We start from the raw sequence: 14,239 nt of genomic DNA, 5'->3' as shown, positions 1-14,239 counted from the left end.
GATTCAGTAGGTATAGCCCAAAATGTAACAGGGCCTACCCACCGCTGCCATTTCAGATCATTCCCTACTAATATATGAAATAGCTTTATACGATGTACATCAGATGCGCCATACAAAAACCACGCTCACTATCATATCCGACACCGCAGCAACATTTATAAACGTACTGCCAGAGCTACCGAACACTATGCCACTGCAGCCCAATGAATTAGAACAGGCAACACAACAGTTTTATTCCACACTCAGCAAAACCCTAGACAGTGTAGCTCCAGTTAAAACAAAATTAATTAGGGAGAAAAAGCTGTCTCCATGGTATGACGACCACACTCGTCTTCTAAAACAGGCAGCTCGAACAGCGGAGCGCAAATGGAGATCCACCTCACTAGAAGTGTTTAGAATCACATGGAAAGACGCCATAGTCAAATATAAACATGCCCTAATAAAAGCTAGAGCCTCATATTATTCGACACTAATAGAAAACAACAAAAATAACCCTAGATTTCTCTTCGTGACGGTATCTAAACTAACAAGAAATATCAACGACACTAGTTCTAAATTAGGGCTGAACGATTAACTGCATTTGCAATAATCTCGCGATATTTTAAAACGCGATTCTCTAATCGCACAGGCTGCGATTTAAACTGGTCACGTGACTTGGGAGCGAGCCGAGCCGAGGACGAATGGAGCAAACCCGAGCAGTAGGCAGGGAGGTGGAGAAGTGAAGTTAACACAGCGCACTTTAACTTGTTGCACAATGGCTTCAGGCTCGACAGAAGCTGACACAACTGAAAGTCTAATACCAAAGAGGGGCAGCACATCAGTTGTGTGAAATTACTTTGGCTTTTAAAAAGATGCTGCTCAACGTCAGGTACCCTGCAAAACGTGCTTTGCTACTGTTGCTATGACGCGAGGTAACACTACAAACCTTCTTCAGCATTAAAAAAACACCACACAGCCTCGTATGATATTTGTAAGGCTAAAATGCCAACGACCAGTGCTGCATCTTCAAATAGGCCAAAGTGTTTCTCTGCGCTTATACAGCTTTAGTATGCGGTGAGCAGCGAAATACCGTAAAATCACGCATATAGGCGCAATAAGATTTAAAGCACGGATGAATCGCAAAAGCGCGAATAGCTTGACCGCGGTCCAGCAGACAGGGTTCACTGACCGAACCGTTTGAAAGTGTAACTCCTTATGGATATAATTTGAAGCGGCACGCTGAAATAACTCGGGCAGTAATGAAGTTCATAGTGAAAGACATGATGCCCGTTAATATAGTGAACAAGCCCGGCTTCATGGCTTTGTTAAACACACTGGATATGCGCTACCAAATGCCCTCACGCACATATTTTAGCCAAGTTGCTATACCTGCAGGGTTGCCAACTCTCACGCATTGAGCGTCTTAGACTGAAAAATTACTAGTTCGCTCTGGCGCCAACCACAGGCGATCGATCAATCGCGATATAATAATAATACTTACATTTTGTTCATTTTACACCGCCCCGATAACAACAAATTACGTTCGCCACCCACTCCAGGTTCAAGTCTCACTCCAAGCGATCTTGAAAAGTTGGCAACCCTGTATCTGAGCTGTATAAAAAATGCCGAAACAGAGTTTTCTGAAAACAGTGGGAAAAAAATCGCGATTTTAAATCACAATCGCAATTTATAGATAAAAAATTGCAATTAGATTATTTTCCAAAATCGTTCAGCATTAGTTCTAATACAGCACTTACACACACTAGTGATGAATTTTTTAACTTTTTAAATAATAAAATAGATAATATCCGAGTCATATACAGAGTCATAATACATCGCAGCCTAACCTCCAATCCAACCCCAGTAGTTTAGTTATTAGTAACTATGCATCCAAAAATATTACTGAGCTAAATTGCTTTGATCCTATATTGCAAAAAGAGCTCACAACACTGATTAATTCGTCTAAGCCTACATCTTACTTAATATGATTAACTCTTCCCTTAACGTAGGGTACGTGCCCAAACAATTAAAATGCGCCGTAATTAGACCCTTGATTAAAAAACAGAATCTCGATCCGCAGATTCTAGCCAACTATATACCCATTTCTAATCTCCCATTTATCTCTAAAATTCTAGAAAAAGCAGTTTCCAATCAGTTAAACCACTATCTCCAATCAAATAGTATCCATGAAAAGTTCCAATCAGGATTTAGACCAAACCACAGCACTGAAACAGCTTTACTCAGGGTAGTGAATGATTTACTAATATCGACCGATAATGGGCTCGTCTCGTTTCTTATACTGTTAGATCTTAGTGCAGTGTTTGATACTGTAGACCACAACATTTTGCTGGATAGACTAGAAAACGCGGTAGGTATTAAAGGAGTCGCACTCTCCTGGTTTAGATCATATTCAGAGGTGGGCAGTAACGAAGTACATTTACTTAAGTACTGTACTTAAGTACAGTTCTTGAGTATTTGTACTTTACTTAAGTTGATTTTTTTTTAAATACTTATGACTTTCACTTCCCTACAGTTGAATAACAAATACAGTACTTATCACTCCACTACATTTCTGTCCAGCTCTCATTACTCGTTACTTCCACACACAACTCTCCTCTCCTCCCCCGATAGTATTTTCACAGGTGACAGCCTATCAGCAATCAAGGATGTGTCTGTGAGGTGTAAAATCAAGTTCGGTGTCGCTAGTCGTTCTTTTCCTAAATAACAGCAACATGAACGGAGACGGCGGTGATGGAGCATGCCAGGGTTGCCAACTTTTCAAGATCGCTTGGAGGGAGATTTGAACCTGGACTTGGTGGCGAGTGTAAATTGTTGATCGGGGGTGGCAAACGTTACCGGGGCGGTGAAAAATTGACACAAATTAAGTATTATATCGCGATCGCCGGTGGTTGATAGATATAGATCAGAGGTAAATAAACTAGATTTTTTTTCGGCGTGAGATATCGGAACTGTGGCGTGAGAGTGTGTGAAAACGGTCAAATGCGTGTGTCTCACAATCAATGCGTGAGAGCTGGCAACCCTGGCATGCTCTTTTGCACCCATGGCTGTATCTCGACAAAATGTTCCAGTTTTCTGAACGGATGAATCATTCCTATCGTTTTAAATGCATGCTTTGTTTGCCAAAAACAAACTATATCACTGCATACAAAAATTCACCGTACCACCTAGGGAAGTATATTACGGTATGCAGCCTAAATGTTTTGTTAAGTGACTATGTAGTCAGAGGAGCTTTGCAGTAAGGCTAGTGAAATGACTTTGCCTGCTCACTCCACTGCTAGGTCTGCTAGGATCACTATAAATATTAATGTTAACATTATATTGGCAAGTAATTCAAACTACGGAAACATCAATAAGGGAAACCGTGTGGGTTAATCGAATCTTGTCAAATAATGTTTCCATTCTAATGTCAGTGTAGAATTAATGTCAATAATTCTAATGTGGCTGTGATTTCTAGTTTGAAAAGAGTTTGTTAGCATGTTGGGTGGCATGGAGTTGGCGGGCTTTAGCCATACTGCAAAAGGTTGTAGCAAGGTTAGACTACCAAGATGCCACACTGCTAATTTTACTTTGTCTTTGTTAATATTGACTGTAGCATAATGTTGTATTGGATGACTGAATACCTAACTAGCAAAGAGAGAAAACCGTCATTTTATTATTGACTTTTAATATGGTAACATAATTTGCTTAAACAGGTTAGGCTAGGCTAATCAGTGAATTGTGGTTTTAGAAAATGTTTTTGTTCCTTAAACTAAAGTGTAGGTTAAACTTTTCTGCTACCACTACCTGAATGATGTACATCATTGGAATATGCCTTATGGATTATTATCAAAGACTGTATGATTATTATGCCCAAAGAGGATTTGGTAGGATGTATAATACTTTTAAACTATAACTTTTTTTACAAATGTGACGGAAGGTGTACTTTAATACTTAAGTATTTTTAAAAGCAAGTACTTCAGTACTTTCACTTAAGTAAGATTTTGAACATGCAACTTTCACTTGTATCGGAGTAGCATTTGACCAGTGGTATCTGTACTTTGACTCAAGTAATGAAATTGAGTACTTCGTCCGCCTCTGATCATATTTGACCAACCGCTTCTAATGTGTAAGTGTTAATAATAAAACCTCCAAATCTGTGCAAGTTAAATATGGTGTCCCACAAGGGACAGTCCTAGGACCACTTCTATTCACACTGTACATGTTACCCTTAGGCGAGATTATGCATAAGCACGACATCAGTTTCCACTCCTACGCAGACGACACTCAGCTATATTTATCGGCAAAACCCGATGATTTAGGCGTAAACAGTAAAATCGAGAAATGTGTGGAAGAGATAAAACATTGGATGGCGTGTAACTTTCTAGCACTAAATCCCGATAAAACAGAGCTAATAATAGTTGGGTCTAGGGCTGCGAGAGACAAGATACGTAATGTAGCATTGAATCTACATTCTTTTACTATAACCCCCAGCGCAGAGGTAAAGAACTTGGGTGTCACAATAGACCCAGATCTCTCGTTTGATTCACACAATAATATAACTAGGGTAGCGTTCTTTCACTTGCGCAACATTGCTAAAATTAGAAACATATTAAATACTAGTGATGCGGAAAAACTAATCCATGCATTCATATCCTCTCGTTTAGATTATTGCAACAGTCTCCTAGCTGGATGTTCTGGTAAATCGATAAACAAACTCCAGCTGGTTCAGAACGCAGCAGCACGAGTTTAAACAAAAACTAAAAAGTTTGATCACATTAGTCCCGTACTATCGTCATTACACTGGCTGCCAATTAGATTCCGTATTGACTATAAAATACTTTTATTAACATATAAAACACTGCATGGCTTAGCTCCAGACTATCTTAGTAAACTTATTGAACATTATAACCCAGCATGTTCACTTCGCTCGCAGGACGCAGGGTTATTAACTGTTCCTAGGATCAAAAAGATCACAGCAGGTGGAAGAGCCTTTTCTTTTAAAGCTCCACAGTTGTGGAATAATCTTCCTGCCTCTATTCGGGACTCAGACACAGTCTCAATGTTTAAATCTCGACTAAAAACTTATCTGTTTACTTTGGCCTTTGATTAATCTGTTACATATTTACCACATCACGTATCTTTTTTCTCTGAGGTTCACCTGGGGAGTAACACCGCAGTCGGAGCCTACAATACCAGCATCACTGCTCCGACACGGAATGAAAGCCTGGCGTTCATCAACAGACATTTACAGTGACACTATCAAAACCCAGAACTTTCATTTTTACCTTTTACTTAGTCTGATTGTGTGATTTGTGTTTGACTTGTGTATGTGTGATTGTGTGATTTGTGTGTGACTTGCATATTTGTCTATATTTTGTGTAATTTGTGTGTTAACGGGCCGCCCAATGGAGGATGGGTTCCCTTTTGAGTCTAGGTTCTCCAAAGGTTTCTTCCTTTTCCCCTCCATCATAGGGAGCTTTTCCTCGCCACTGTCGCCTTTGGCTTGCTCACTAGGGTTCTGGACCCATAGTATTGTTAACCTTGTCAATCCTGTAAAGTTGCTTTGTGACAACATGTGTTGTGAAAAGCGCTATACAAATAAACTTGATTTGATTTGATTTGATTAAAGTCTTTTTGGATATATTGAAATATGCTATATTAATGTATGCTATATTAATGTAACTCCATTCATTTATTCATTCATTAACTACTAAATTAATTAAGTTCAGGCAGATTCTGGGTCTGTTTGCTGCTATTGCATACAATGGGATTATTTATCAGGAAGCAAATTTATTGTAAATACTCAACAGCCACAAATACTAATTGTCACGGTGGGGAGGCCGGGTCACCACCAGAAGGCGCGTGCCTCAGCTCACACTCCCTCACAGCACACACCCCCGAGCACCAAACCACGCCCTCAGTCCCAATCACCACAGTATTAGCACCTGTTTCTTGTTATGTTGTGTACCTTTTTAAACTTGCAGGTCGCTCTGTCCAGTGCTGCACATAAATATATATGCCGTATTTGTCAATTGTGATTTTTTCACCACAATCTAAATTTGTCCTTCGCTTTTTAACCATCTGTGCAGTTACAACACACACACTAGTGATTACTAGGGGGCGGTGGTGCACACATGCCCAAAGCGGTGGGCAGCCCTAGCCCGGGGAGCAGATGGGGTTAGGTGCCTTGCTCAAGGGCACCTCAGTCATGGCCTCAGTCCTGGGAATTGAACCCACAACCCTCCGGTCACAAGACCAGTTCCCTACCACCAAGCCATGACTGCCCACATTACCCCGATTGGCTGCTCAGCACTGCACGTACTATTGGGACCCAAGACGCTTAGCTGTATTGCTGCTTTGCAGTTCTTTTAGTTTTTGTTTTCTATCTTGGTTAATTATCATGGAGAATAAAGACTGTCCAATGTAACCCTCGCCTTCGGCTGCTTCTGTTCCCGTGTCACACTAATGAAACAAAATTCATGTTTGCAAATTCACCTAGAAGTTTTTCATTTAGATTGCCATGGGAATGTCTTAAAATGAATACTGTAAATAAGTATAGGTATTTTTCAAGGTAGGCCAGGACCTGGGCTCAGGGGAGATGCACCACTCTTAGCCACACCCCCGCCACACCACTCCATCAATCCCAGTCTCCCGAATATTAACACACCACACCTGCCTGCGCACATTCCACACATTCCATACCAACACCTATTTAAAGTTGCAGGTCCCATCATCCAGTACTGCATATTGCCTGAGCACGAGCTGAGCACCTGTCTGCCATGAGCCTGCATCCTTCACCTGTGTCCCTCTGCTCTTTTGGCTCTTAGTTTAATCTTTGACTTCAGTTGTTACTGGTGTTTTTCTGCTTTGCAATGAACAATAAAAGCTTTCTAATAAGTGATGTTGTTAGGTGTCAGAGCACTACAAACATTCTGAGTGTGTTCCTCCTCACCTTTGGTCTGATTGAAGCGTCCCATTGCAGTACCCAGATTGACTTTGAAGTTCTTCTGTTGACGCAGACATATCTGTGTCTGCCTGTCCCAGTATTCTGCACCCTCATTCTTCTCCATCCACTCTGTCTTTGGAATATTCTTCCTGATGTTACTGTCACAGTACACAATCTGTTCTCCATCCACCAGACCAACAGAAGTGTACTCTGGGAAATTGATTCCTGGAGTGACTGCAGTGTAGAAATACTGCAGAGAGTGGGAACCTGAAAGACATCAGTTATTCACTATTATTTAAATAATGTTGTAAATCATAAATTCAAATTAATTTATTAAAGACTCAAATAACGCAGCTGCAACATGTACAAAAGAGATGTTGCTGGAAGCTAAACACACAAAACACAGAAATATTTATTACTAATAACTAATTTTCCCTTCATAACAATTGTAATTAATAATTTAATTTTGAGTTTAGATAATAGATTAAGTTTGATAAAGCTATATGTAATAAATTACATTAGTTATTGCAGTATAACTTTCAGTGATGCATATTGGTTGGGCATGAGACTGTGAGGTCTGCTCCAAATGCCTGCGCTACGCAGCCAATGCATTTAAAAATGTACAAGTGTGACACTATAGCTACATCAGCTACATAATATTAGCTCCAAAAGCAAAAGGTCTGCTACCTTAGGGATGGAGAGAGATCCCTCAGATCTTGTATTCCATGAATAATTCACCACTAATAAGGGTATAAGTGCCATATTTTAATTTGACTGCACTGTGTGAAAACATTTCTGAAAATTCTGTTATGCGCTTTCTGTTAAGTCTTAACTGTCAAATATGATGTCACTGCTTGATAGTAATTCAGACTGGATGAAACTGGTCTTGTTTACAGTGATTTTTTTGTTGTTGGAAATTATTATTATTTTATATTTTACTGTGTTCTTGACAGCTTAATTTGAATGTTTAAGTAAACATTTAAAAAAAATTATTCTTGGCGGTCGCAAGAAAGAATAATACGTAGTGCTTAATTCGTATTAGTACTTAATTCGTAAAAATCGTGGGTAGTGTCACGTTGAGGACCCCGGCCCCTCCCTTTTAGGCATGTGTTTACGTTGTCCACGTGCATCGTCTGCGTCTGTGGATCCTCGTGGTTGTGGTTGTGTCCTGTGATATGTCTCACCTGTGGCTCGTCTCATGAATCACGTGGTGCTAATGTGGTTTGTCTATTTAATGTGCGCTCGTGCAGTGTCCTGTGCTTGTCGTTGTCTAGAGTTACACGTATCTGTGTGCGTTTGATGTTTCTCGTGCGCTACTGCGCAATATCTGTTCAAATTAAAGTGACGTTTTCTCCACAACCCGAGGATTCTGTGTCTCGTCCTTGGCTGCGCCCGAACGTCACAGAACGACGAGCCGACAAGAGACACTAAGACATGCCAGGCTACAAGACCCGGCCAAAGAAAGGCAAGAAGCCCAGCAAGAGGCACCACCATGCTTCTTCCTCCCCCCCCGCGCCGCGATTCCACGCCGACTCTGGTGCAGCTGAAGCAGGATCCAGAATGCTCCTACCTGCTGTGTGCGGCTCGGGAGACCGCTATTCCCAAATTGGCACGGGAATACCACCAGACATCGGTCCGAGTGTGGCGAGAAAGGCACCCCTCGCCTTCCCGGGGACTCTCGCCCATACGGGTAAGCGTCCCAGAGTTCTACGAGTCAGGGACGCCACCAGAGGGCAGGCTTGGGGAGGAGGAGGACTCACCCCCACACTGCGACGCCACGCCGGCGTCGGAGCAGCTGGAACGGGACCCGCAGTGTGCCGACCTGCTGAGGATGGCTCGGGAAACCTCCAGACCCGAGTGGGCGGTGGTGTTCTGCCAGGAGGCAGTGAAGAGCTGGCTAGCCAGACACCCGTCTCCTTCCCGCGCCCTCTCGCCTCTGAGGGTGGGCTCCTGCGTCATCGGTGCCACCAAGTCCACCCCAGAGAGCGAGTTTGGGGTGGAGGACTTGGAGGAGGAGGAGCAGGAAGACAATGAGGAGGGCTACCCCCCCGTCGATCTGCGACGCCTCCACCGTCGACTACGATGGGGAAGGGGAGGAGGCCTACACCCCCGTCGATGAGCGAAGCGTCCACCGTCGACTACGGTGAAGAGAAGGAGGAGGAGTTGGAGAAGACTACTTCCCTCCGCCCGTAGGTCCCTCTCCTACCGTAGAGGAAGGCGGCGAGGAAGAGGAAGGAGGATCCTACACCGAGGAGGAAGAGAAGAGTCCTCCCACCTCGGAGCTATCGGCCGGGACTGTGAAGGGGAAGTGGACTCCCGAGGTGGGCACCTCCTCCGAGCGCTCCAGAGGAGAGGAGATGGACTACTCCTGGGGTGGCAGCCTCCACCCTCAACCCTCCTTGGCTGCGCCCGAACGTCACAGGTAGCCTAGAGTTCAAATGTTGTCTTCTGTCTAAAGGAGATCATTAGCCTCCTAAGAACGTCATCAATCACCATGTAGAGACAGCATATCACTGGTGAGAATGAAACTAATATTATGTTTTAGTATGCTAGGGTTAGGTTAGCTTAGAAATATGAAAATGCCTCATTATTGAATTATCTTATTAGACTGATCTGGAAATAATCTCTTCAACCTCAGCTGTATTATTTTCATAGCCAAGATGCAATGGGATATGATTCGAGCCAATGGTTAAGTTTTCACTAAATTGCATGGTCAAGTAATTGTTTTTGATTTACACTTTGGAATGATCTGGGTCTATCTGTGTAGATTGTTTCTCTTTATAAACTATAATTACGTCAATACAAATAATGCAATGAAAGCCTCAAACCATGTTTCGGATCTTGCTGCTAGTAGCTCGATGTTTGAACAGGACAGATTTAGATTAATCTCCGATTAATTTCTTCATCTTTCCAGCAACATTAAGGTATTAGCCCAGATAGCAGAATAGTCTGGGCCGGATCCGGGTTTTCGCTGCCAAATCCGGGCAAAAGTCACATCTGTTTAGCGGATTTGGCCCAGCTCCACACCGGATTTTGGTTATGGTTCTGACTAACATTTCTGCTGCTGATCCTCTATACGGCTCCGGGACAGAGTCAGATACCGCATGTGGGTTAGTGCTGTTAGACGGGTCTGGCCCGGAGCCGCAGAGCAGCACAGGACCAGCAGGAGTTCAAATTCAAACTGAGGACTGACCAACCGGCATTCACCAACCGACATTAGCCTGGTGAGTACACTGCTAGATTTATGGACTTTCCGTATGAAAAGCATTTTACTCAGGTTGTAGCACACACTCTGTTTCAATAGATGGACCAAAACAGAACCAAACATAATAACTAAATAGATATGTACTAGTTTGGTAGCTGTTCTGTGATAAAGATAACTCTTGGAGAAATGTAACGCTAAGCTAACTAGCCACTAGCTAGCCTTAGCTAGCACAGGTTAAAATAACCTATAAGCTAGCTAGACCTAGGCTAGCTTATCCCGCTAGCTAGCCTTAGCTAGCACAGGTTAAAATAACCTATAAGCTAGCTAGACCTAGGCTAGCTTATCCCGCTAGCTAGCGTAAGCTAGCTTATATCGGACAGAAAAGGTGGTGGGACTTCGTGTACAAATGTATAATATTATAACGTTTGTTAAATACTACTTCAGGACAGTTTGCTGTTGACAACTCTTCTCTTTTATTTTAACGTTAATACAAGTGAACTCACTCAAAGAATAGCTGAATCCTCTCTCTCTCTCTCTCTCTCTCTCTCCCGCTCTCCACTCACACAACTTAACTTAAAGAATCAGTAACCCAATAATCCCTTAAGGATCATTACAATATACATAAATAAATATTAGTACACAGATGTTTATTGACTTCGTTGACTTTGTATTAGTTTCTTTCACAGTACAGGACGTTTTCGTTGGTTCTGCATAACTTATTACTCTTTTCCCGCTCATTCTTTTCAGACTATCTCTCTGAATCTTGGTGTTGAGAAGTAAGTATCTAGACTATGTAGCTATAGCTAACGTAGCTAACTAACCTAGCTAGCTAGCTAGCTAACGTGGCTAATATTACTGTTATCTGTGCTGCTTTTCACTAATTAATGTGTAATCTGCAATACCCTTATATTTATGTCTCCTATATACTTTTTTCGTATGGAATGTTGTTTGCCGTGAGGTAGCACCACTGCTTAAATATTATGAGGTAGCATCACTGCTTAAGTATTATGTCAAAAGAAGGGCCCTTCAAATTGTGGTAGTTATGTTTTTTGTTTTTCTTAGTTTGTAACTCCATTTTATCAAGCCAACAGGTTAAACATTGCTTCATTTGTTTTTCAGGTGCTGTACATATGATGACGTATTTTCCGGTTAAGGTAATAAAACTTTTTCCTAAATTTGGTTAAGAACATTTTAAATGAAGAGATCCAAATTACCCGTGTCGGATTCTGCTCTAAGGAGGAGAGCTAGAGTAGATTACCAAATGACAGTTCAAAATCTTGAAGAAGGGATGTGTGTAAATAGACAGACACCTGAAGCCACTGGTGAAAGGGATAGGACCAGTAGGGAAGAGTTCAGACTTCAGGGTATGGCTGAGGAAATCCATGTGCATGCATGTTCACACAGCACAGGTGAATATTCATCTGACAGCATTAGAGATTCTGCAGTCAAAGGTGATGTACACAGCGTCTCAGTAGGTAGTACGTGTTGTAATTACTATGATATGACTGAGTCTGATGACAGCCAGAAAGAAATGTCAGAGACTGAGGAGACTGAAAGTCTAAGACATCGCCTATCAAATTGGGCCTTAACCTATGGTGTGTCTCATATTGCGCTTACTGCCATTCTGGCCATATTGTGTTTCTACCATCCTGAGCTGCCTAAAGATGCTAGAACCATTCTACGCACCAAGACAAATTACTCTGTAAAGGAGATGTGTAGTGGTCTTTATCATTACTTTGGCATTGTGGCAGCTTTACAAAAGACATTGTCTAAGTGGAAGAGCACATTGGCCAATGGTACTTGCTTGAGACTTCAGGTGAACATTGATGGGTTACCCCTGTTTAAGAGCTCAAAAATGCAACTATGGCCAATTTTGGGTCTGTTGGTCACTGTACCTATGAAAGAGCCAGTTGTGATTGGGCTTTTTTCGGGCAATAAGAAACCCAATAGCGTTACATTTTTGGAGGATTTTGTCACTGAACTTGCTGACCTAGAGAAAGGATTTGACTTTGAGGAAAAAAGGTTCACACTAACTCTTGATTCAGTCATATGTGATACACCTGCACGTTCATTCGTAAAAAGCACAAAGTCCTTTAATGGATATCACGGCTGTGACAAGTGAACACAGAATGGTGTGTACATAAATAATCGCATGATGTACCCACTTGTGAATTGTGTAAACAGAACAGACGAGTCATTTTCAATCAGAGCTGATGAAGAGCACCATCAGGGTCCACATCCCTTTACTGGTGTAAATATTGGCATGGTATCTCAGTTCCCACTAGATTATATGCACCTTGTGTGCTTGGGTGTGGTGAGACGATTGATAAATCTCTGGCTCAAGGGACCACTTTGTGTGCGTCTACCATTCAGACTTGTGGACAGGATCTCTGACAGTCTTCTAAGCTTTCGTGCACACATTCCTGATGAATTTGCTCACAAACCACGGTCACTGAAGGAGGTTGATAGGTGGAAAGCTACAGAATTTAGGCAGTTTTTGCTCTATACTGGACCTGTAGTATTAAGGGATACTTTGGACCCGGAAGTTTATTCCAATTTTTTGTTGTTATCCACTGCCATTGCCATACTAGTCAGTCCTAAACTGTCGGAGAGTCACAACAATTATGCAAGCAGCCTTCTAAATGCATTCGTTACTCATTTTGGTGCTCTGTATGGGAAGGATCAAATTGTTTACAATGTACACGGTTTAGTTAATCTAGCACAGGATGCCAAAAAGTTTGGTAATCTTAACTCAATCTCCTCCTTTCCATTTGAGAATCATTTGCGCAAGATCAAAAGCTTTGTCCGTAAACCCTCATGTCCCCTTGCTCAAATTATTCGAAGACTTTCTGAAGAAGACCAGTGTGATGACAGAGTCGTGAATGTGCCACAGTTTCGAAAGGAACATTCTCGCGGACCCGTACCCGTCGGCCCTATCGTCGTTGCACAGTATGATGAATTTAAATCAGAAAAATTCACAATTAAGACAAAGGCAAACAACAATACGTTTGTGGTAGCGGGTAATGTGTGCAGCATTTCCAACATCATTGAGTGTAGAGATGATATTTATGTGGCCTACAGAAAATATACTGACTCGTCTTCATTTTTCAGTTACCCTTTTGATTCAGGCTTTTTAAATGTTGTCTGTGTATCTCAGTTACAGCCTGATGTCGAATTTTCTCAAGTGTCAGAGATCTCTCAGAAGTGTGTAGCTGTACCCCACAAGGACAGATTTGTCATCATCCCACTGTTTCACACAAAGGATTAGGGGCAGGCCACTTTAATCATCTTTTTTTTTTTTTTTTGTCTTTTTCTATTTTTAATTTAAATTTATTTATTTTAGAAGTACTTTGGTGTGTTGTTCATCGAGGAGAATACTGTAAATGTGATTCCAAGCAAATGGTTTCAAGATGGAGAGTCCTGGTGGCCAAATTATCCAACAGACCAGAGAATTAACAAGGCCATCAAAAACTGTGAAGAGCCTGGTCCTGGATGGAAAAAGTTCACTGCCCGCATCATATGTGAGAAAGGCAAGTTAGTTCTCTCTTTGTGGTCCATGTGCACCTTTTAGGACAGACTTTGTGGATCACTGATCAACTGATCAAATTCATAATATTTTTTTATTCCACTGTAATGTCATTGAAGTGTTTTTGTGTGTTTGTTTGTTCGTGTGTGTTTGTGCATTTATTTAATTAAAGCAGATGATTTAACTGATGCAAAAAGAAAAAGCAAGCAGTATCTTGACACTGACACTGCTGGTTTACAATCAGAGGATGAGGGCTCACAGAAAAGGAGGAAAAAAAAAAGTATGTACTGTAACTTACTGCAAGTTTAACAGAGGTCTTTGTTTTTTTCCTGTTTATTGATTGTCTTTTTCTGGTTTAGATACTTAAATGAAAGTGACAGTGACAGTGATATGTCTGGTAATGAAGGAATGACATCTGTCCGAAAGGTTAATTTCAGGCTACCGCATATACCTCAACCTTTCCCACCAACTATTACAGATATTTGTAAGACTTGTTTTTATTCTTTTTATAATGCATCCCTATATAAAATGTTTACTGCTGTGTAATTGCATGCATTTGTATCTGTTTGGTTTTAGCTGCTAA

The 14,239-nt window shown here is 41.6% G+C and overlaps 1 protein-coding gene across 1 annotated transcript in view; it reads right to left on the bottom strand.

Moving 5' to 3' along the window:
• The window catches only part of LOC143510004 (DLA class I histocompatibility antigen, A9/A9 alpha chain-like), a 78,733-nt gene that overhangs the window by 44,616 nt on the left and 19,878 nt on the right, over nucleotides 1-14,239 (bottom strand). The window contains exon 2 of the mRNA XM_076998957.1: nucleotides 6,932-7,192. Coding sequence (XP_076855072.1) covers nucleotides 6,932-7,192 — 261 coding nt within the window. The remainder of the gene's footprint in view (nucleotides 1-6,931; nucleotides 7,193-14,239) is intronic.

This window comes from Brachyhypopomus gauderio, chromosome 3 (assembly GCF_052324685.1).
Source record: "Brachyhypopomus gauderio isolate BG-103 chromosome 3, BGAUD_0.2, whole genome shotgun sequence".
NCBI lineage: Eukaryota > Metazoa > Chordata > Actinopteri > Gymnotiformes > Hypopomidae > Brachyhypopomus > Brachyhypopomus gauderio.
Note: the sequence above shows the minus strand (reverse complement) of the source record. Positions and strands in the feature narration are given on the sequence as shown.